This window comes from Ambystoma mexicanum, chromosome 1p, assembly GCF_040938575.1.
Source record: "Ambystoma mexicanum isolate Mex_15411 chromosome 1p, UKY_AmexF1_1, whole genome shotgun sequence".
In the NCBI taxonomy this organism is placed as follows: domain Eukaryota; kingdom Metazoa; phylum Chordata; class Amphibia; order Caudata; family Ambystomatidae; genus Ambystoma; species Ambystoma mexicanum.
The window spans coordinates 1,164,304,300-1,164,328,281 of NC_090921.1; the positions used below are offsets into that span (position 1 = coordinate 1,164,304,300).

A 23,982-nucleotide genomic window follows, 5' to 3' on the forward strand; every position below is an offset into this window, starting at 1 on the left:
CAGGTGGTGGAGGGTCCACCTGATGACGACATTGCTCACACGTATCGATTGCCTATATATATATATATATATATATATTGAAATTAGCTAGGCCCAGAAACCATTTTCGCCTACCAAGGATGAGGTGAGCTCAGCGCAATGTAGCGCGGCCCCCACCCTCGGAGGATTTCAACTATCCCTGTTGCCGCAGCTCCCTGGCAGATCCGCTGCAAGCATGTTCCCACGAGAAGGACGGACATGAGCTAACACAATACACTGACACTGTAACATTTCACCGTCCGCAGGGCATCACTGCTCCCAGAATGACCCGGGTGGCAAGGCCTGGGTGATGGAAAGGTCTGCAGAGCGGGCCTCTGATGGAAGAGGAAAAGTACCCAGATATAAATGTAAAAAACTACTTGTTGTATTCTCTTCATACACACCATGCATACCAAAGATACCTGTAGAATTGTGTAGTTAGTGTACATAACACCAGCCATGAAGGACCCACACCCCGCGGTCCTGCGCCATACCTGAGCTAATGCTGCTACAGTACACAAGACGACGAGTGTAACCATGCAGGGCACCTGTGAGAGGTGTGCGAGAATGTACTCGCCACGTGTGTTTGTTCAACGCCCCTTGCTTAACCGCCACCGTCACATACGGCGGCGGGTCATTCTCTGTGTGCTGCACCAACCGTAATGCTACCTCATTTATTGCAAGATGTATATGCATATAGTTAAATGTTGTGATTATTGAAATATAGTGTACTAATAAGGCACTCAGACTGAATATAACTGAAATACGTTCAGCAAAGTGAAAATGTGCGTTCTCAAGTAATCCATACAAATATTGTACAGTGTTCTAATGATTGTAAATGGTTACACCTCCAAAGAACCGGCAACACGGGAGGAAGATACCTTTGCAGAAATATGCAAGGCCATTCCCCTCCCACCTTTCGAAGACTGCCAAAAGCATGAGAACAGAGGCCCGCGCCGCGCTGCCCCACCTCCCCCAACCAGACTGGAACCGCTCCACAGATGCGCAGCCCCCCTTAGCAGCACCGAAGGCCACGGGCCGCCACCTTAACTATTTACAGCCTAGCAGTAAACCTCGGCCTGAACCCACACATCCAAAGGCGCCCCCTCGTAAACCCCACAACCCACCAGATCATCCCAGACTTATGGCCCTGTGCAATGAGGACACCCAACACTGTGGCAACACACAGCGACACATTTATAACCACATCTAACAAGACAGGGAGACTTGTACCGTCCGTCCCATGCCCCGAAGCTTAGCCCCTCAACCTATGGCACCGGTCAACAGGACGCTGGTAACCATGCCCTGATGAATGACCATTAGGCCTCTCACAAGGTGCATGCCTCCTGTGTTGCATTAACCTGTAGAATAACCTATCGGAAGATTTATTGAAAGAAGATAATAATGTAATGACTGAATGACTGCGGTGTGCATGGTCTAGGGCCAAGGAGTCAGGACAAGACATTCATCTCTGACACTGGCAGCGAAGGCACAACAACACCGCCCGGATGAACTCTGCCAACCCGTCAGGCCCAGCCCTACCCACGAGGCTGACCAGTGACGTTCTTCAGCCACGACCAACCACCTCGCAGCAGCACCTATAGTTAGTCATCGCCACCCAATCCCATTGAACTTGTGCCCCCTATAGTATGTAGGTTCTCATGACGTTTTTTGTAATTATATACGCCTGTCTTTGCGATTGTCAGACAGAGCGCTCTCGGAGTTTGCAGAGTTCTTTGCATGCCCTATTCTGATCGATAAACTCCCATTTAAGCTCACCCGCACTCTGTCTTGGCTTTATTCCCTACCTGGGAGAGTCCTTCATTGTCTCTCATTGCGGGGAGGATCGTGCTGGCTGGGGACGCTTGCTTTCAGTCTCCACCCCTCTCTTGGTGGTCTTCTCGATCTCCTTTAACCCAGCTCAGAAAGAGCAACATGAACGCCTAATGGCAGGTCTGCTTATAGCCTTTCGCTTAGCTAGGGGGTTATAACATAATTTTCAAATTCTGTCCTTCACCTTTAATTCAGGCCGTCATAATATTGACTAGATCGTTACCATCTGGGTGTATGAGGAAGGTCTGGATGATCAATTTGTATTGGAACGTGGCATCTGAATGGAGCAAGAACTTTTCTGGGACTGTGCTCGCACTTATAGACTAAGCGAGCGCCGTCCATGCAAACCTTGAGGTCGTGGTGTGTGGAGACCTAAACATCCATTGTTTTGACAACCTGCAATCCCTTATTGAAGGCAAGACACCGTCAGCCCCACGCTAAGTGAAGAGAGGCTTCCTTTGGAGGAGAAATCTGTTGGAAAGAAATATATTCTTGGCCAATGGGCATGTCCCCGATGACCAGCCCTCCTTCACGACCTGGAAGAGGGTGCAGAGGTTAAAGTATTAGATGACTTCTTCGCATCAGAGTCCCTTTTCTGTGACATAGCTGGTATGGCGGTGAGGGAAACACCATGAGTGACCACAATATCGTGGTCTTAACGCTGAGAAATTGGCCGGTTATGGAGTGTATGCGGCAAATACTCAGCGTTGAAATCGCACCAGGAAGAAACAGGCTGAGGGTGAGACCGTCCCTAGTGGCCCATCCTGAGAACCGGGATTCCATCACAAATCCTCTGAAGGACCCTTTTAAGGCCTATGACGTTAAAGATTCAACTTCGTATTATTAATATTGTTTGTTTGTTTATTTCTAATGCGCACCAAACCCAGGGGTAACAGGGCGCAGCAATAAGAAGGTGCAAGGCTTACAAAGTTTCAAAATAGATAATCTAACATAATAAATGTACAGGTAGGGTTAAATGCAAGACAGAGTGTAGATATAAGCGTTCAGATAGAATAAAATTCCAATACAGTTCAGTTCCAACAATAATGTACAGTAATTTACAGTGATGGGCAGCATAGTATGGGCCATTGTCTCAATTCAAACTAGCCTTCAGTCAGGTTAAGATGGGTGATATAACTCTTTCTAAAGTGTAGATAGAGTTGCTCAACTCTCAGCTCGTGGGGCAAGGAGTTCCAGAGTTAGGCGCCCTTCACAGGAAAACTGATACCACCATCTTGGTAAGTTTGAATCTCGATACCAAAAGACAATTTGTGTTAACAACTCTAGTAGGCCTGTTGGAAGTTCTTCTCATCAGTTTGTTAATAAAATAACTAGGGGCAGCATTGTTTAATGCTTTATGAAGGAGGCGATTTTTAGCTGTATCTTGTTATGGGTGGAGAGACATTTGATAGTTTATTTCTATCACGCTCGTACACAAGTGTTTCAGAGCACGACAAGGCAGGGGAGGGGAACAGGGGAGAACAAAACAGCGATCTTACTAGGCTCCATTGAGAACGCTCAAGTACATGGGAGAGGGGGAGGGGAAGAGTGCATGGAAGGGGGGAGAAGTGGAAAGTGCGAAGCAGAGGAGAAACAGATAAATAACAATAAATAAATAATAAAGGCAACAAACAGTGGTAGTGCAGTCAGCAATTTGCAAGTTCTAGGTTTAAGGCAGCAGACAGTGTAGGTCTGATAAGTGCAGGAAGAAAAAGGGGTGGGGCTGTATGGGTACAGATACAGACCCCAGTGGAAGGGGTGGCCCGGAGGCAGTGCGGGAGGGTGGCGAGGTGAGCAGGTAACTGGGCCTGGAGGACAGAGGGTGGACAGGTGCATGGTGCCAAGAGAAAACAGATCAGCAGGGGAGAGGGGGAGCGAAGGCAGAAGAAAAGGGGAAGGTCTTGAGGTGCTTCCGGAACCAGAGATGGTTCTCCTGAAGTTTTAGAGTGGCAGGGAGGATGTTCCAGAGGGAGGCCCCAGCCGAAGACAGAGCTACCCTCAGCTCGTTTCTTTGAAAAATGACTGACCCTGAGGGAGTTGGAAGTAGAGGAGCGAAGAGCTCGAGAGGGGAGGTATTTGCGGAGGGATAGCTGAAGGTATTTTGGACCCATGCCCCAGAAAGCCTTGTGGACAAGGGAGAGGGTTTTGAATTTAATCCTTGCATCCACTGGGAGCCAATGAAGAGATTTCAGATCTTGAGATACGATCGCAGGGCTTGAGGCCAAGGACAAGTCTCGCAGTCCTGTTCTGGATTAGTTGCAGAGGACAGAGAATAGAGGCAGGTAGATTTAGAAAGAGGCTGTTACAATAGTCCAACAAATAGAGAACCAGAGCCTGGGATACCATGAGCTTCTGGGGGAAGGCGAGGAAAGGCAGAGTACCTCTGAGGAGGTGCAGTAGGAACTTTTACTTTTTAGAGACCTCAGATGTGGGCAGAGAAGGAAAGGGTGGAGTTAAAGATGACCCCAAGGTTTTTAGCCTCGCAGGTGGGGGTAGGAGGAGGGCCATGGGAGGCCGGCCAGAGAGTGAGGGGAAAGGATGGTGAAGGTGTGCCAATGAGGAGGATCTCCGTCTTGCTGGCATTCAGACAAAGATTATTGGCGGCACACCAATCTTGAATGGCAGTTAGGCAATCAGAGATGAGAGAGGGAGAGGAGGTGGCAGAGGGGAGACTGAAAATGAGTTGAGTGTCGTCAGGTAAGCACTGGAAATTTGAGCAAAAAGTGGCCATGCAGAGGGTGAGAGTTGCCAGGTATTGGTTGAAAAGCCAGGGCGAGAGGTTAGACCCCTGGGGAACACCACAGGTAAAGAGGAAGATGAAAGGAAGGACCCAAGTTGGACCTTCGAGGGTCGATCTGAGTGGAAAGAGGTCAGCCAGGCCAGAGCCTGATCAGTGATACCCAGGTTTTCACAGAGACTATTGAGCAGGATGGTATGGTTGACCGTGTCGAAGGCAGAAGAGAGATCGAGGAGGATGAGGACAGAGAGAATGTTAGAGTCAAGGTTGGAGAAACGATCTTCACAGATGTTCAGGAGAGGAGTTTCCGTGCTTCTGGCAGCTCTGAAGCCAGACTGGTGGTCAGGGAGACAGCCAACAGAATTGGAATGAAGGTTAAGCTGAGAGATGGCCAACTTTTCCAGGGGTTTGTCCAGAAAGGGAGTAATGGAAATTGGGCGCTAGTTAGCTGGACAAGAAGGATCAGCTGTGGGTTTCTTGAGAAGAGGATGCACACAGAGTGCTTAAGAGGGGAGGGGAAGGATCCTGAGGCAAAGTAGTGGTTGCACAAATCAGGAAGGGCCGGAGCGAGGGTGTCAATGTGGTCCTTGATGGTTTTAGAGGAACAGGGATGAACCTGTTTTGACGAGGCTTTCATAGATCGGACTTGTCTAGCGACCTCGTCAGGGGACGAAAGGACGAGAATGATGGTGGGGGGTGGCTAAAGGAGGGTCAGCAAGCACAGATGGAGAGGGGAGAGGAGCGGAGCGGGTGGAGAGGGCGGACAGGATGTCCTGGGTTTTTTAAATGAAGTGAGAGGCAAGGGCATTGCAAAGAGCCTGGGAGGCAACAGGAGGGGTAGAGACTGCAGCAGGGTTGGCCAGCTCCTTGCAGATTTTAAATAGTTCGGCCGAGTTGTTAGATGCCGCAGAGACACAAGCTTGAAGGTGGACTCTCTTCTTGGTGAGGACAGAGTCTGTATTGACTTTGTAGCAGGCGACAGGCCCGTTTGTCAGAGGATGAACAGGAAGTTCTCCATTTCCTCTCAGCCGCCCTACACGTTTATGTGTAGCTGGGTCAGAGTCATACCAGGAATCGCACTTGGCTTTGAACTTCAAACGGATCCTCATGACGGGGGCAAGAGAATCAAGAGTATCAGAAATTGAAGAGTAGAGCAGAGACAGGGCTGTGTCAGGATGTGAGACAGCCAAAGGTGGAGAGGGTGGGGAGGAGAGAAAGTGGCGGCAAAAGCCTCAACTGACGCACACTTCATGGGCCGGATGTCCGAGAAGGTAGGTGGCAGTGTTGGGGTAGGCTTGGCTTGGGAGGGAAGAGAGAGAGAGAGATGAGAGGAGAGGAGGGAGTGATCGCTCCAGGAGAGAGGAGTGGTCAGAGGGATGGAGGGGAGAGGTCAGAGGAGATCAAGACATCGAGTGTGTTCCCTACAGAGTGAGTCGGGCTAGAGGGGAGAGGGAGTTGCAGAGGTCACGGAAGAGTACAGAGGAGGAACAAGGAGAGTCTAAATGTATACTGAGGTCACAGAGGAGGAGGAGTTGAGTGATAGAGGCCAGGAGGGAGGAGGAGAGGTCTGCCCACCCAGAGAGAAATGAGGTGATTTGGCCAGGAGGCCGGTAGATGGTAGCCACAGTAAGAGAATGGGTAGGCGAGAGAGAAAGCCTACAGACAAGGCATTCGAAAGAGGAGTAGGTCTGAGTAGGAATGATAGAGGCAGGAATCCACTCAGGAAAGATCAGGGCTACCCTCCCCCACCGGACCGGGAGGAGCCGAGTGCTGAGAGGATCTTGTAGCCATCAGGGAGGAGAGTGTCAAAGCTCGTGACAGAGCTGGCCATGAACCATGTCTCAGTAAGACCAAGGACAACAAGGTCTAGTTCTTCAAGGAGGTGGCAGATGTCAGGAGTGTTTGACAGCAGAGCGAGAGTTGAGAGTGGCAATATGAAAAAGGTTGCCAGCCTTAAAGACCTTCCGGGGAGGGGTACGCCCTGCAGAGGAGAAAGAGCCCTAGGAGGGGCAGACGAGGGGGGAGGAGGCGAGAGAAGGCAAGGTAGCCAAGGGGGGAGAGGAGGGGACAGCAGGAGATGAGGAAATTGATGCGGCGAGGGAAGCGTCTATCAAAGAGGAGGAGATTGGCCCGAGGGCCTTGGACCATGACAGTGCAATTTAGGTAGACATTAATGATGACTTTAGAGGAGTCGAAGGAAGCCATGAGAACTTCCCAGCGAGTGCCACCATTAATGGGAGAGGAGGAGATAGGGCAGAGCACAGAGACCATATGAGGAGTCCATAGATCTGGCGAAGGAACAACAAAAAGGATGCCGGTGAGGGTCTGTCTGGAGGAAGCATTGAAGTAGGGGTCAGCGATTGGAAGACCAGGGTTAGAGGCCAAGATATCCTTTTTGAACTTCTTACCAGACTTCGTAAGAAGGGAAGGATAGTCAATGGAGAAGCAGTTGGAAAAGATCGGAGAAACATAAAGCGATATGGGGGTGGAAGCGAGGAGGGGATGGAGATACTGGGGTGGGGGGGCTAAGGCAGGTAGGTGTGGGACAAAAGAGAGTGGTGAAGTCACTGGGCTGGCAAGTTACAGAGAAGCATCACTATACAAGCAAAATACAGAGAATTTTGCAATGGGCAGCAAGATTTGACTTTTTAGCACAAAGCAAAAACAGCAAGATTTGACTTTTCAATCTTGGAATCAGATGTTAGCGAAGGGTTTTAGGAAGCACTGTAAATCAGGATGACAACATGGGAGTAACAAGCAGAAAGAAGGAACAAGTTACTTACCTGTAACTGTTGTTCTCCAGCATGGGTCTGGCATTGATTCACATGCTCATGAATATTCCCCTTCGTCAGGCCGGGAATCCTCGGTAAAGACAAAATCAGTATCAGTTTCGTTTCTGATCTGTCTTTCTTAGTAGTAACCAATCACTGATCTCTGGGTCATACTGCCCCCAGCCAATGACTGCCCTCTCCCAAGCCCTGCCTCTGGCAGCCATCCTCAGATTTGGTAGCACGCCAAGTGGCAGTATGACCAAGTGAAGAGCCGCAGAGGGGTAGGAGGGAGAGTTCGCATGTGAATCCATGCCAGACCCATGCTGGAGAACAACAGTTACAGGTAAGTAACTTGTTCCTTCTCCAGCATGGGGTCTGGCATGGATTCACATGCTCATGAATAAAAGAATACATAGCAGTATACACATGCACAACCACGGGAGGTGGCAACAGGCTCAATATTAAGCAATACAACAACTCAACATTAAGCATCTCTTACCTCCTCACCAGGCTCACCTTAAGCGAACAGGTTGCGCAGCACTGCTTGGCCGACCCTGGACTCCCCCCTGGAGTCCCGATCGACGCAGTAGAATCTTGTGAAGGTGTGCGTCGACCTCCACGTAGCAGCCCTGCAGATGTCCAGCAGGGGCACACCAGACAGGAACGTCGTGGTAGCAGCGATCGCTCTGGTCAAATGGGCTCTCGGACGGCCGGGCAGCGGTCGGTTTGCCAACCGGTGACAATGCATGATGCAGCCGTAGAGCCATCTGGAAATGGAAGTCTTCGAGAGAGCCTTCCCTTGATTCACAGACCCAAAGTTCACGAATAGTTGTGACGTCTTCCGAGAACTCTTCGTGCGGTCCACGGAGAACTTCAGCGCTCTAGCTACATCCAGCGAGTGCAAAGTCCTCTCGGCCGGCGTCGAAGGCGACGGGAAGAAAACTGGTAGCACAAAGGGCTCGTTGAGGTGGAAGTCCGACGGCACCTTGGGCATAAAAGAGGGGTGCATCCTAAGCACTACCCTTGTGTCATGAAAAGTCAAGTATGGAGGCTTGCAAGATAGGGCCTGAATCTCTCCCACTCGTCGTGCAGAGGTGATGGCCACAAGGAACGCTGTCTTCCATGACAGGAACTTCAAAGGTGCCGAATGCATAGGCTCGAATGGGGCTCCCATGAGCCTGGTCAGCACCACATTAAGTTCCAACGCCGGGGCAGGGGCCTTCACCGGCGGGAATGATTGGAATAGTCCCTTCATAAATTCCTTTACCAGGCGATGAGACCAACACAAGGACGCCCGTCCCGTAGTCCTGGTATATCGGGAGATGGCAGCCAGATGTATTTTTATGGAGGCGTGAGCCAGTCCAGCTTTGGCCAGCGACAGTAAGTACGGCAGCACTTGAGGGGCCGTAATCCGCAGAGGCATAATCGTCTGTGCACGGCACCAGACAGAGAACCTCTTCCATTTATGACCGTAACACTTGAGAGTTGAGGACGCCCTGGCCTTTGCAAGAACCTCTCTGCACTCAGCCGGGACATCGTACCCTCCAAACTCTAGTGCTGCAGGTGCCAGGCCTGCAAGTTCAGTGAGTGTGGGTCGTGGTGTAGAATGGCGCCTCTTCTCTGGAGAGAAGATCCGCGTCCGCCGGCAGCCTGACTGGCGGGGACGTTGACAAGTCCAGAGGGCCCGGGAACCAGACCTGCCTCGGCCACGCCGGTGCGACGAGGATCATCTTGCACCTGGACTTCTTGAGCTGGCTAATGAGGCGGGGCAGCAACGGCAATGGAGGGAACGCGTATAGAAACAGGCCGTCCCAAGGGAACGAGAAAGCATCGCCCATGCTCCTCGGCTGTGGGAACCTGCTGGCGAACCTCTAGCACTTGGAGTTTGTTGCAGTCGCGAACAGGTCGATCTGGGGTTTGCCCCATCGTTGGAAGAGTCGATCCACTTGATCCTGGAGCAGTTCCCACTCGTGGCACGAGTGCATCTCCCTGCTGATTGAGTCAGCGATGGTGTTTTTTATTCCTGCCAGGTGGAAGGGAACCAGAAACATCCCCTGGGCGACGGCCCAGTGCCACAGATCCTGGGCCTCCTTGGATAGGGCTGGGGATCTGGTGCCCCCCTGCTTCCGTACATAGAACATCGTGGTGGTGTTGTCGGTGAAGATCCTCACCACTTTGTCCTTGAGGGACGGGAGGAACGACTTGAGCGCCCAGAACACTGCACAGAGCTCCAAGATGTTGATGTGAAGAGACCTCTCCTCCGGGAGCCAAAGGCCTCTTGCGTGGAGATCTCCGGTGTGGGCCCCCCAACCCTCCAGCGAGGCGTCCGTAGTCACCGTCTCCTGAAACGCTGGGGTTTGAAAGTCCGTGCCCGTCGTGAGGCGAGCCCGCGTGCCCCACCATAGGATGGCCCGACAGAACTCCTCGTCGAGGGGGATCCTGTTTTCGAAGCAGCCCCCCGCCTGAAACCAGCGGGCGTCGAAGAACTCCTGTAGCGGACGCATCCGAAGTCTGCAAAGGGGTACAAGGTAGATGCATGAGGACATCATCCCGAGAAGGGACTTGATGGACCTCACCCTGGCCACGTCCGTGGCCAACAGTCGCCGTACCTTGCCCAGGATGGTTTTGGTCCTCTCCTCTGAAGGGGAGGCCAATTGCTCCACTGTATCGAGCTTCGCCCCCAAAAACAGTGCTACTTGCGACGGAACCAGGTGGGATTTGGGGTAGTTGATGGAGAACCCAAGCTCCGTGAGCAACCGGACGGTCCTCGCCGTATGATCGACGGCGAGTTCCGTTGACCTTGCCCGGATTAGCCAGTCGTCCAGGTTGGGGTAGACGTGGATCCCCTGCAGGCGCGGCCGCGCCGCCACTGGTGCCAGGCACTTGGTGAAAACCCTGGGTGGCGACTTTAATCCGAACGGTCGGGCTCTGAATTGGTAGTGGCGGTCCTTGAACCACGAACCTGAGGAACTTCCTGTGCCTTTTTAGAATGGGGATGTGGAAGTAAGCATCCTCCAGGTCCAGCGACGATAGGAAGTCGCCTTCCTCCAGCTGTCCCAGTACGTGCTGGAGGGTGACCATCCTGAATTTCTGCGCCTTGATGTATTTGTTTAACCGACGCAGGTCTAGGATGGGGCGCCAACCGCCTGTCTTCTTTCTGACGAGGAAGTACCTTGAGTATACTCCAGAGCCCCGGAGCCTCCTGGGGACGAGCTTGATGGCACCTTTCTTGAGCATCGCCTTTACCTCCAACAGCAGTTGAGGGACGCGATTCTCCTTCCTGGCCACGGGAGGAATGCGAGGGCACTTCTTTAGGAATTCCAGCGAGTGCCCGTTGGCCAGGGTGTCCAACACCCAACGATCGGTGGAGATGGACTCCCACACCCTGGAGAACTTCGTCAGTCGGCCTCCCACTGGGGTGCTTTGGTGGGGGCCCGACCACCCGGGTCAGTCTTGATTGGAAGCGGCCTTGCCGCCTTGGCCTCCTTGGCGACAATGGCGTGAACCACCTTGCTTGCCGCGACCTCTGTAGGCCTCCTGGGAAGAGGAGCGGGCCGCCTGGCGGTAGGTGGAGGAGCCACCGCTGGATCCTTTGGAGGCACCCTGTCTGCCTCCAGAGCTCCGAAAGGGCCGTCGCTGCTGAAGCATCGCAAGGGCCCGGGCCGTCTCCGAGTCGGTCTTGATGGCCTGTAGGGACTCGTCCACTGCTTTACCAAAAAGGTTGTTGCCGTCGAACGGCATTTCCAACACTCTGGTCTGGACGTCCAGGCGAAAGTCTGTCGCCTTGAGCCATCCTCATCGTCGGAGGCAAACTCTGTTGCCCCGTTGGCGAAATCCGGTATCGGCAATGTCCGTTGCCACCGTAATGGCGTGATCCGACGCCACCTCGCCCTCCTGCAGAATTTCTAGGGCCTCCGCCCTTTTGTCATCAGGCAGGAAATCTAGCAGGGGAGCTATCTTAAACCAGAGCTCCCAGTCGTAGCGGGCCACGATCGCTAAGGCATTGGCCACCTTAATCGTCGTCGCCGCCGACGAGATGACTCGTCGTCCCATAGAGTCCAACTTCTTACCCTCGCTGTCCGGCGGGGAAGTGGAAGTTGAAGCCGCCGCGCCCGTTGCCTTCTTCTTAGCCGCTGCCGAGACGACCGAGTCGGGCGTGGGCTGGGCCCTGAGGCACAAGGGGGCGGCATCTCAGTACTTCTTCTCGTACCCGTCCCTCTTGGCGAGTGTCGTGGCAGCGTTCTTGAGGACAGCAAGCGCCTCGTCCCACATGAGTAAAGGCACCGCAAGGACCGTCTTCCTCTTAGCCTCTCGTCGTTGGTACAGAAACCCCTCCCTTTTCTGTTCTTCAGGGAAGAGCTGGAAGAGCTCGGATGCCCTGGTTATCATGGCGTGGAAAGAGCCAACCTCGTCGGCTGGGGACGCCCGCGTGGGGGGGGGAGGGGTGACAACAGGATGTCTGCTGTGTCAGCGCCGCCGTCATCATCGTCCGTCCCCGTATCCGTCGCCGTATCCTCTCCCGGCGAGGAGAATGAGGAGTCCACTGGTCTCGCAGACACGAAGGGCGGAGTGGGGTGGACTCTCCTCCGCTTGTTCGGAGGGCTTCCCGACAGGCCTGGTTCTGGCTCCTCCGTCGGGGTGCGTGGTAATCTCGTCCTTATCTCGGTACATAAGGATTGGATTGCCAACAAAATGGCCGCCGAGCTATCCTGGGGCTCGGGCAATGGCTGCGACGGATGCGATGGCCGCTCCAGTGCCGCCATCTTTGAATAAGGCAGTCCTGGCAAGGTGGCCACCTGATTCCTCCATTGTTTCATACATTCAAACTCTTGCTCGTTAATATACAGCTTGCGTTGCATATGCGATTCCGACAGTATCTCTTGTGTCTGTATTAGGTAAGCTCACGCCCACAGCCCAACCAGTTTCTCTCTCCACGGACAAGCTGGGTGCATCTTGCATTATCCAACTTACCTTACCTTAATGTCGTTTGAGGATACATGGGTGCTCTGAACACAGAGAATGGGGAAATATACTAGGTGATCATCCTTTTATCATCTCTGGGTTAGGCATGAAGAAGTGGGTGGCCTTCCATGGATCCCGGTGTCCATCTCACCCCATGTTCTAACTTCAGGGGTGGAATTTCTTCAAAGGATCTGCTCATCAGAAAGGAGTACACAGAATACAAATACGCTCAAATGAGGGTCAGCCTCTCAGGATCACTGGCAAAGAAAGGCGCATGTTTTAAATATTTGCCAATTGCATACACCTTTCTGTACAATACACAAATTCTACAAAGAGAACTTTGTAAACTGGAGAATAAAAGTTAACCAGTGGAAGCAGTGGCCTCCAATGGTTCCGGTGAAGACAAAGAGGTGCGCCGGGCCACCTAGATGTCCACTGGTCGACTCTAGAAAGTGCAGAATCTTAAAAAGACAACCACTAGTAATTTTCATAGAGTGCAACTGTTTGCAGGTGTTCTAGTTATGGTACCAGGCAGATAGGAGTGTTCCAACAGTCCTTGTTTAGATACGAAAGCAAAAGTGGACAAGACCGTTTCAACTAACTGGGTAATCTCATTTGTAACAATCAAATTCTAAAAAAGGTACAATAATCCCAGTTTTCTGGTGCTCCCAACTCTTCATGACAAACCTGCACAAGGATTAGTAGCAAGGCTTCATGGGGAGCAGAGGTTCTTTGAGTCTTTCAAGCGAGCTGATCTTGCCAGGTTAAGGGAGCACAGGTTAAGGGAGCACCAATAAATGAATTCCCTTTGGTCTCCTTCACTAAAGCAGCAGAACTTCACCGTCAAACGGATATCGGCAGGATGCAGCAGCAAGGCTTCCAAATGATTTGGTGCGGCATTCTTCTCGTGATTTGGGACTCGCCAAAAGTTTAACAAAGTAATGAGAAAACTCCCAGGTTATATATAAATATTGGGAGCGGAATGTGTGCTCTTATGTTTTCACGGTCATGTGTTTTTGTTGTAACGATGCAAATAAATATTACACATTTGTTTTTTCCCTGTTTTCATCTCCGGCATGCAGGCTGCACTGTCATTAATACTGTGGCTTGAGGGTCAGGGTGACCACTCACCATTATCAAGATTATTTGCCATGATAGATTTGCCAGCATGACATTTTATAAGGTTCATGAAAAGACGGGTCATTGCACAAGATGAAGGTTTCAACAGCACTGATCTAAGAAACCCACATTTTCTGCACTTGCGAAGCGGTGGAATAGAAAACCTTCACTAAAACATCAATGAAGACTTCATGGATGGATCAGAAACATGAGCCTTATATGATGTTTACAGGAAGTCCACAATTATTTTCTAAATGCACATGTGAAAATAAACCAGATTTTAAACTTCTATCAGAAAGGTTTCTTTATAGAACATTTTGGTTCACTGCTAACAAAATACATACAGTATAAAAAGACCATTCCACCCAACAAGCCAGACATGCCACAGCACCAACCAGTAACAAGTCACAGAAGTTTGCCTCCAGTTCAAGCCACAGCTGGATTTACGTAGATTGCTACTGGTTGGATTTTGAGGTGCGCACACAACAAAAGTTTTTCAGAACCGCTATTGGTATAGCAGGCCTTATATTTGGCACTGGTCACTGACTAGTGAATTCCCCCTTGCTGTGTATGCAAGAAATTGTATGCTCCGTGTATGTAAGAAATGGTTTGCTCGGTGTATGTGTATAACTGAGGGGACAAATTAATGTTCTTACCGGGCTAGATGATTTAAAATTGAGCTTTTTATCCCTGGGTATAGGGTTTGAGAGAACATTAGTGGGTTTACAGGGTTTCCGCTAAGTTGGACCAAACTTCCCAAAAACATGACTGAGCAGTAATGGTTAGACTAAGGACAGGAGGAAACTGCTGTAAAGTATGTACCACATAAACAACAGCCGTCAAGCAATAGACTATCCACACATGCAAGTTTCAAAATTAAACTTTCTTTTATCAAAATAAGACCGTTGCATTAAGGTCAGTGAACTAAAAAGGTCAGTAAAATGAATTCTCCACACACACATGCACACACACAAGGCATTGGTGTCTCATTGCAACATGTACACATTTTTTGCAATTAAAAAACAGTTCAATGCACAATGCATACGGTTTCACAGGCTAAAGTGGGGGAAAGACATGTTCGGTTAGATTATAAGCATTATAACAATTGCTCATCAACAGTCTTCAGTAGGGAACCAGTTTTGGGTACATGTAGGGAGATTGCATAATACACATGCACAGCTATATCCAATACTTGTAGATTATGCTTAAAGGTTTTCCTTGAAGAAAGAATGCAGCCACTCATTCCAGGAGTCTGTGGGAGCCAAGGACAAGCTCTCTATCCAAGTTCTACCACCAAAGGGAAGGCAACCCTGGCTACAAGAGAGAACTTTACATTGCCACTGGTTATTATGGGGGCTAGTGGGGAGGGAGGTCAACAGAAGAGGTATGCAATCAAGACCCTCGAACACAGACCAAGACGATTGCAGACTCCATTTAACCCTAGGCAACATACTCTCACTGATGGTGGCTAGACGTCATGGTGCAGAGGTAGGTTTTGGTGTCGAGATGGAGTATGGTGAGGTGCCCGTTGTGGTTACTGATTCAGACCTTGCGTTTTGTGATACAAACAGAAACTGAACTTCAGACGTCCATCAGACATCCAATGACTTCTGCTTAGGCAACCACGACGTGGGGAGACAATACAGCAGCCAGGCGAAGCAATCTTGGGGACTCAGGAAGGGTATGCAGACAACAGCTAAGGAGGGCAAACAATGTCAGACACAGCAAAACCCCTCAACAGCGCATTGCACAGCACTGGAGGCTGCAGGATGGCCGTGCACGGAGGAGTACCTGCTTCTGACGATGCAGACTAATAACAAGCCCCTAGCCCCAGGAAGACATCCAGACATCCAAAGAGGTGCAGAACTTTGATCTAGGTGTGCCCACCAGTTTAAGGGAAGGCGACACCTTGGTAGGCCTCCCCTCTTCGAAAGAGCAAAGCTTCACCTTATGGGAGTGGCTGTCGCAGCTGCTGCTTACAACATCGCTCTGTGGCCCCTCATCCTATGGTACCAGTTTCCAGTGGTCAGCTTACTAAATGACCCCAGATCTTCTCCAGATACAGAGAATCTTGGACTGGGGGAGCCCCCAGCATATCTGTCGTAGAAAGCACCTGTGACATCCGATTTGAATGTGCATTGGGTTTTGTACAACCCTCTAAACAAGTTGGCACCAGTTCCAAGTACGCCACTGTACATGACCATATATGGATTTCTTACCCTAAACATGAGCAATACTGCCAACAAAGCCAGTGAAGACATTAGGATAGTACTTTTGCTTGCATTGTGGGACTAGAATTGTTGCTTTGCACTTTAATCGATATTTTGTTCATTTGAATAAAGGATTTCGGTTGACAGGACTTCAACAAGGTTAGCCATTTGGAACACCATACTGGACAGGCGACTACCATATGGTTAACTTAGGGTTAAGGTGGGCAGGATTGCACCTAAAAAGGAAAAAAGCATGCATCACTACCACCAGCCTGTCTAGCAACTGCATAAGTGTAAACGTAAACTAATAAGAAAATGGGGTAGGAGGGCCTGCACCCCACTGCAATACAATCCTTAAGGGAAGTGGTAGCTCTACACAAAAGAATACATGTAGTATTTTACTATTTTTTAAAGAAGTTGGGAGTAAACATTTATTTTTTAAGGGATAAGGAAGCAATTCTCATTTCCAAAGGGAGTAATTGTTTTAGGCAATTAAAAATATGTTTAACTCGACCATTTTGTAATATAGATGTCGTTGCATCTAGTAAATCATGCAAATTAAAAGGTGTGTTAGGTTCCTCTTCAGATCTGACACAAATAATAGTAGTTCGCCATCCATTGGCACTGTTCTGCTGGTATAACTGATTGTAACATCCCTGCAGAGCTGTGTTTGTAGAAAGAGGAGGCGGGCTGCGTCTATTGCTTCCTATTTTTTGATGGGAGAATTTGTACTCTCTATTTTTCTTCATTGGGAGTGTTTGCCCGTTTCCAAGGAGGAAATGTGACTGCTAAACCACATATCTGTTGGGCTGCAACCAAGGTTCGCAGTCCTTTTGCTTTGTTACCCAGCACCAAAACTTTGTTACCTAGCATTTTCTTAACTGCAACAGTTACAATTACATGCAATGGAGGTGGGAGTGAAGATATCACTCAGTGTAATAAGTTGCTGGTTAGCAGAACAACATTTCTTCTCTTTTATGATATCTTACCCACCCACGAGAAGGTTGAGTTTGGCGTATGTGGCTAGAAAACAAATTCCTGCTTCAAAACACTGTCACAGGTCAGTAATGTTTCTGTTAATAGGTTTTAGACGCTTTATGATTTGCATATATTAGCAAGCATTTTCCTCTTGATGGAGTGTGTTATTGGAACAGTATTACATCTATTTTTCAATACTGCTTGTGCCACATGTGAATCTGCTCTTAAGGATTGCACCAAACTTCCAGTTGTGCATGCAGTATCTAGCAGAACATTTGCTAGGAAAGCAAGTGTAATCTCTGTTGTCATAGTGGTATGATCGTTCAGTTTGTTCCTAGCCGTTTTCTTGAATGGATTTAACTTTCGTGTAGAGCATGTGTATGACTAAAATGGGGCTTCCTGATGGCAAGAGGAATGTTTCAGAATAGGCATGATTAAAATGCAGCACAGAAAAGTCATAACACAGCAAATAGTCCAAGAGATAGGTCCGTGGTGGGAGGGATAGGTTAATCAAAAAACTGGGCCAAGCGAGAAATGTTAAACATAAGAATGGGGCTCAAGTCGGTCCACACATTGGTTTTAAAATAACCTACATTGGGTTGCTGGGGGCAGGAAATATGTGCACCTATCACCACCTCCAGATGCAGTGACCCAGGTGGAAAGTGGGGCTGGTGGAAGTGATGTTTTGACTTCGAGTAGAAAGTTCTTGGTTCGAGTACCTGCGGTCCTGGGGAGTGGACCGGATACCATATGGCATAAAACAGAACATTTTAGCACCCATGTCTCAGCTTCATGTGTACTTTCTTTGAAGGAAACCGCCAACACAATTGCTTGGTTAACATGACATTTAGAAATATATTTTGGTGAGAACCTTGGATTTGTACTTTACACAACCTTATTTATCCTTGTGGATTATGAGGGTAGGTTCTTCTAATGAAGGTGCTTGGAAATTACCCAGTGTAGGATGTGACTGCCACTGCAATAAGCACCTCGAAAGTAAGATGATTTAGATACTATTTCCATATTTGTTCAAACGGTGGAAGCAACAGTCCCTGTAAAATAGTATTTCGATACCAAATTGGGGCTGGTTTATATATGGGAGGACTTAATTTCTGTACCCCTTTCGTAAATGTCCTTACTGAGGAGACTAGCATGGGGTCTTCTCTGTGGCACCTTCGTGATTAAGGTCCCCAAAAAGGCCTTTGGTAAGAACTCATCAGGGATAAAAGGTTGGCAAACTTGTCAGGCAAAAGCCCAGAGGACAGGGACCTCATTTAAGCAGTTTAACAGACCCATTAATAATTGTGGTGCATACATCCCTAGGGAATGGTAAATCTAAACATGCAAATAAGTTGGAATCATAAATACCAAGAGGTGTTATGGACCCCAAGCATTTTGTGGAGTGTGAGCACTACACGAAGAACCCTCCACTGATAAATTAATAAGGCCCTTTGTCAGTGAAGAAACCTCCACGAGTAGGATTTCTTTTTTCTGTTAGGTTAAATTACATCATTACATCCATCCATCCATCCATCCATCTACTTCAAGCCCCCGTCAGAGAAGAGCCAAGTAAGATAATAACAGGGTTTGAAATTGCTGGGAGCTATTTAACTTCTGCTTCTACAATGGGAACGTCTGGTTAGGTTGAAAGCAACAGCTACCAGGAGCTACTTCAGCTCCCTAGGCCAACTGGTGCCTTATGAACAGGCAGCTGTGACATTAAACTTGAGTGTTTGAGAATGTTAAGAAAAAGGAGGACACGTTTAAACAAGAGATCATAACATAATAGCCAACAACTTAAACTGCACTGTGTACTCAATCCTGGTTCCCCAGTGTTAGTGTCTTGCTCACCGAACCTTAATATCAGGCCCTGAACAACATGGCAAACTAAGTGCACTATTTAACAGCCAAGTAACCCAACATCCATCAAAGAAGGATCATTTACTTTCTGCACATTTCTAGTAAATATACAGATAGGTAACAGTTGCCAGGCTGAATACAAAAGGAACATGCCGCAACAGTGCTAGTTTCTATATAGGTGGGTCTGTGGCTTTGTTTTGTTCTGCATGCTTACTGCTACAGGTCTCTCATATCCACAATTTTACTACTTTGTCTCGGGAAATGGTAAGCAATATATGTCCTTTGCTAGCACCAATTAAATAAAACATACTTGGCCCTGATGTCTACGTTTTACTAGCAGGTGGGTGTACTAGAGTATTCAGTTTTTTGTTGTGTATGTTTTAATGTAGATGAATACTTCTAATTCAGTCCACTGCAGGTAGAAAATCTTTTTTGATAAATACCATCCTTTAGTCAATTAATAATGAATGAACATTACCATTGTTATGCATTTACATAAAATAGATTATTTCAGTCGCACTTATTCGACTAATTCCACATGGTTGTATTTTAATAAAAATATGTACAACAAGAAAGTGTGCACACAGGCACACGCAAAATCCACAAATATGGAACAATGCTCTTGGAAGGCATCTGAAGTAATATTTCATTATTAATCAAATGCTTTAACTGTTTCATTCACACAAGACCATCCACTCAAGCCTACAAGGTCACGCCCAAGAAAATAGTGTGGCTCTATATTGATCTGGGTGTTTATGGTATGCAAATAGAATTTATTTTAGAATGTATATACGGAAACTAGCAGTCTTTCCAACACTGACATTCATCTGTAAAATTAGAATGCATGGAGCACATAAAACGGTGGTGAAGATTTATGGGACCTTGTTAGGAATCATTCCTTTGTCCAAACCAGTTGTCATGGCAGACCTGTATGATGTTCCAAGAAAATACAAGCTTGTGAGATAAAAACATTGAGTTTGCACAAAAGCAGAATGCTTCGAGTGTGCGTGTGCGACTATTAGATGCATAAGAAGAACAGTATCTTCTCTGTCCAGGTCAATCTATCTTGACCCAGGAATAAAAACCTCAACCAACGATTCTAGTAGGGTTGGGGACCAACTGGGGGTACAACTACCTTCGCAAAGCAGACCTCTCCTTCCCTTCATTGTGTTCCACAGTAGAATGCTACTGCTACAACGCTTCTCTTCAGTGATTCAGCCACATATGATCATTTTAGAAGGACTGCAGTTGCTCTGGGTAGTTGAGCTTTCAGAAAGTTTGTTCATCTCAGATGCACTGCTTGTGGCATGTCATTAGTGGATTAACAGCCAAACTGTGCAACATATACCATTAGCATTGTGTGTAAATTGAGGCAATGGCATGTATAAATTATGTTTAGAGTGTATGTTTATAGAAACAATTCCCTTTTGTCTGCTTTTTTGGCATGACACTGAAGCATCTAGACCCTCAATTTTAGGGCCTCCCTTGGAAAGCTCAGTCAGAGGAGACATTTTGTCACTGTGGGGACCACTCACTTGGGTATCTGTTACAGTAAAGCACAGAGATTTAAAAAAATAGGATATTTTGGAGGGAAAAAAGTTAGTTCAGAATAGTTGTCAGAGGATCAAAGGTAGCTAATCACAACTTGATGTATATAATCTATCACTCTAGCCTTTTAAATAGTGCACAGTACCTGGGCCAACAAATGGCATGGGGGGGGCCACGATTTGGCCTACAACCGTGGCTGCTGCAGCAGCTCTTGCCTCCAGAGTTTGCTGAACCTACAATATAAAAGGACAGTGACTGAGGTGTGAAATTCGGAAAGCAATATAATTTTCCCCAACGCCCCAAACCCAGATACCACAATCGGGGCTCACAAAATCTACCTGCCCACTAGCATTGGCCAATAGTTTATTATGGGCGAGTATGAGGGTGTTAGAAACATATTTTCCATTTACTGCAAAGACGCTTTGTTTACAGTAAATGGCAAATACAAGCTTCACTGTGCATGCTTGACAGCATTGCACCAAATACGAATCGCGTTTATGGTAACATGCACCATTATACAAAAAGCACTGGTAAATATTTTGTCACCAGTAACCTTGGGGCAAGTGCATTTCTCTTAGGTCGACCATGTAAACTAAGGAACTCGCCCTGCAGGTCTAGTGGGATTTGAAAGAATTTGCAAGGCCTGACAATGCACTTTTCCGTGCCCCACTTCTTTGATACTTTAGTGTGCACATGGCATCCTACTGACATGCATTCCATAACAAATAATCTTTTTAGTGATAATCTTGCATGTGTAAGTCACTAGCGTGCACAGTAATCATAAACAAAGCGCTATACCATTACAATCCTTGAACGACTACTTCAACAAACCTTGCATATTCACCTGCTCTTGGTAGCTTTGATCAACCCCCTGTATCCATTACCAAACCATAGATGCCCAAACAGAAGTCAACTTTTTTATATCTAGAACTACAAACGCTTGCACACACTTGAGATGGCTACTTCACTCCCAATTAAATGCATGCACTTCTTTCAATAAAGCCTTATCCTGGTGTCTCGGTTAAACAAGTTCACAATTTGCAGAATTAAGTTCGGATGATCCCACCTACCTGTTGATACGTATTTGTTGATATGATGGGTCTGTTGACAGGAACAGCTGGCAAAGGGGGGTTTACTGTTAATGGCTCAACAGCCGGGGATGCAGCAGTCTCACTTTCTTGCTCATCACTTATAGTCACTGTTGGAGAAGATGATGGGACAAACTCCTGCAGTGATACTTCTCTGGATTGAGGTGCCCCGGCAAGTGCCTCTTGGGGTGTGACTGGAGCTGCTGCCTGAGGAGCCACAGGAGCAGCTGCTGGAGAGATAACCGGAGCAACTGTCGGAGGTGGAGCTGCAGCCAGTGGTGTCATTGCAGTTACTGTTGGAGGTGCCATTGGAGGCGCTGCTGGGGGTGCCATTGGAGGTGGAGGAGCCACTGGAGGCGCCACTATAGGTGCCATTGTAGGTGCAGCTGGAGGAGCCATCGGAGGCGTGGCGGGAGGTGCCATCGGAGGTGCTGCAGGAGGTGCCATCGGAGGTGCGGCAGGAGGTGCCATCGGAGGCGCGGCAGGAGGTGCCATCGGAGGCGTGGCAGGAGGTGCCATCGGAGGCGCGGCAGGAGGTGCCATCGGAGGCGCGGCAGGAGGTGCCATCGGAGGCGCGGCAGGAGGTGCCATTGGAGGCTCGATCACTGTAGTCATTGTTGGTAGTGTTACTGGTGTCACTACTGAGTTTACTGCAGGAGAAGCTGGGGGTGCCGACACAGGAGCACCAAGTACCTCCTGCTCAAACCTGAAAAGAAAAGCAATATAAATATAGCTACAAAAACCAAAAGAAGGTACCTCATATACAAATCACAGAGAAACGGATTACAAACAACAGCCTCTAGAAAGACAAAACAGAAAAAGATCATTCATGTAGGGAAACGAAAAGACAACAATGCTTAAAATCAGCATCACCAGGACGGTGTGTTACACAGCAATCGAAAAGCACCTATAAAATAAATTCAAGACAGCAACCACCCTACCAAAGAAGTCTACAAAAACAGATTAGCTTTTTCTTTCACAACACCAACACCGTCCAAGCCAACAAGTACAGAAGTTGGTTTTCTAGCAGACAGCTATAATTGTAACTCTTACAAAAGAAATGAGGTACACATTTTCAATACACCTATCCTTCTGTCTATTGTAACAAGTCTGCCAACCCACGGCCATATCCCCTCACGTTCATTCATCCCCTCCGTCAAACCCCCATCTCCAAACCAGCCTCCTCCCACTAACATCCTTACCCATCAACCCCACAACCACGTTCATCGCACACACATACATGTGAACAACCTGTGATGAATCCAGAGAATTCCCCAAGGGGGAGCCACCCCGCTTTGGGACTAGGGAGTGAGCCCATTACACAAGACCCTGCATAGGGCACAGGACCAGAGGGATCCCACTGCGGGTGCCCCTCTGGGAACAAGTTATCTTCAAGTAAGGATTTTATTTCACCATCCTTTACTTAATACTTTTTTTTAATTGCTACATTAGTTGTGAAATGAATCGCATTTCATTTGTGTAACAATCATTGTTGAATTTGACAGGGAGAAGTGTAGGAAATGAACTATGCGGTTATCCTTTGTTTTTCTTGCCTCTTAATTGTGTTTAAATTGATGTATTTGGAAGTTTTATTAAAGGTTGAGTTCTCTCAAACGAATGATCATTAAAAAAAAGAATGCTCCCAAATGTTTGTTGGTTAAATGGAAACTGCATAAAGCAATCAAGTCCAGAGCCCCTTTAAAGTGTATGGCTTGGTTACGTACCTGTATTTGTTGCCACCCTTTTGTGCAGACCAGAACCAATGGAAACTTCCCATCCATTCTAGGGTGGACTATAAAGACAGCTGGATGCCAAGAGAAGGAGGAATTATTAGGCAGAGAGCGAGGAGTGCCAGCTTGCCCAAGTGCGCAGAGAACCAGAGCACCATGAACAAAGTCGACCCTTAATGCCCTCCAGGACTTGAATCCACGTAGTGCACCATACACATTGCAGAATAGCAAACACTAGACATAGCACTGACAGCTCAGCACAAACAGCCCAATGCAGACGTTAAGAAGAATTTCTCTTTTTACAACTTTCCCTTCATCGTTCCCATGGACCCCAAATCTTTTGCTCAGTTTTTAAACCTGTTCTGAATTCATGAAGGGAAGTAAAGCCTTCAACTTCACTTGCCTTTTTGCTCATTACTATGGGGAAACGGATAAGTCCTTCAGACAATCAGTACTAGCAAACAATGTTTCCCTTTTGAATTAGTGTTCTTTTTAACATTGCACACAGCTCCCCTGAAGTGCAGAGCAATGGGGATACTTTTGTATCATCCTAGCTTTTTACAAATGGAATTTTTGGTTACTTGTATTTGTGCTTTAAGACAAGCCAGTGGCAGGAGATACAGTTTTACAATGTTCACATTATTTGTACTGTGCACATTCGCTTTTACCGCATATGGCTACTAAACGTGCTTACTACCCTAAAAAGACTGTGGCACAAGATTTTCGCTCGCTTCACCGTCCCTTGAAGGGGGTGGGACTGTCTATTCCCACGCCGCATTCATGGCGCCAGAGAGTCTAGGTGTGAGGCAAATGTGAAACCAGTAGTTGTCCCCGATTGGACAACTACTGGCTGTCTGAATGATGCAGAGCCTTACCATTGGTGGGGCTTGGACTTGCTTCCAGCTCGGATTTTGGATAAGAAGAAGACCTATGCAGCCATTAATTCTGATTGTTGGAGGCAAGCATACACCCCCCTTCCCCAAGTAGAACAGCCAGCTGAAAATCTGACAACCCCATAAGTGGCCCAGCATCCCTTACTGTGGTCAGCCCAGTGAAGCCCTGTTTGACTACCTGATCTCAGAAGATCCTGAGTGGTGCATCAGCACGTGGACTGGTGGGACCAACCAG

General features: G+C 48.1%; 1 protein-coding gene across 2 annotated transcripts in view; it reads right to left on the reverse strand.

Annotated features, from left to right (window-relative positions):
- Nucleotides 1–23,982, reverse strand: part of RBM42 (RNA binding motif protein 42) — a 369,809-nt gene that overhangs the window by 272,489 nt on the left and 73,338 nt on the right. For both annotated transcript variants that reach the window (XM_069604857.1, XM_069604858.1), the window contains exons 2-3: nt 21,107–21,830; nt 20,182–20,269 (exon numbers count right to left, since the gene is read on the reverse strand). In XM_069604857.1, coding sequence (XP_069460958.1) covers nt 20,182–20,269; nt 21,107–21,830 — 812 coding nt within the window. The remainder of the gene's footprint in view (nt 1–20,181; nt 20,270–21,106; nt 21,831–23,982) is intronic.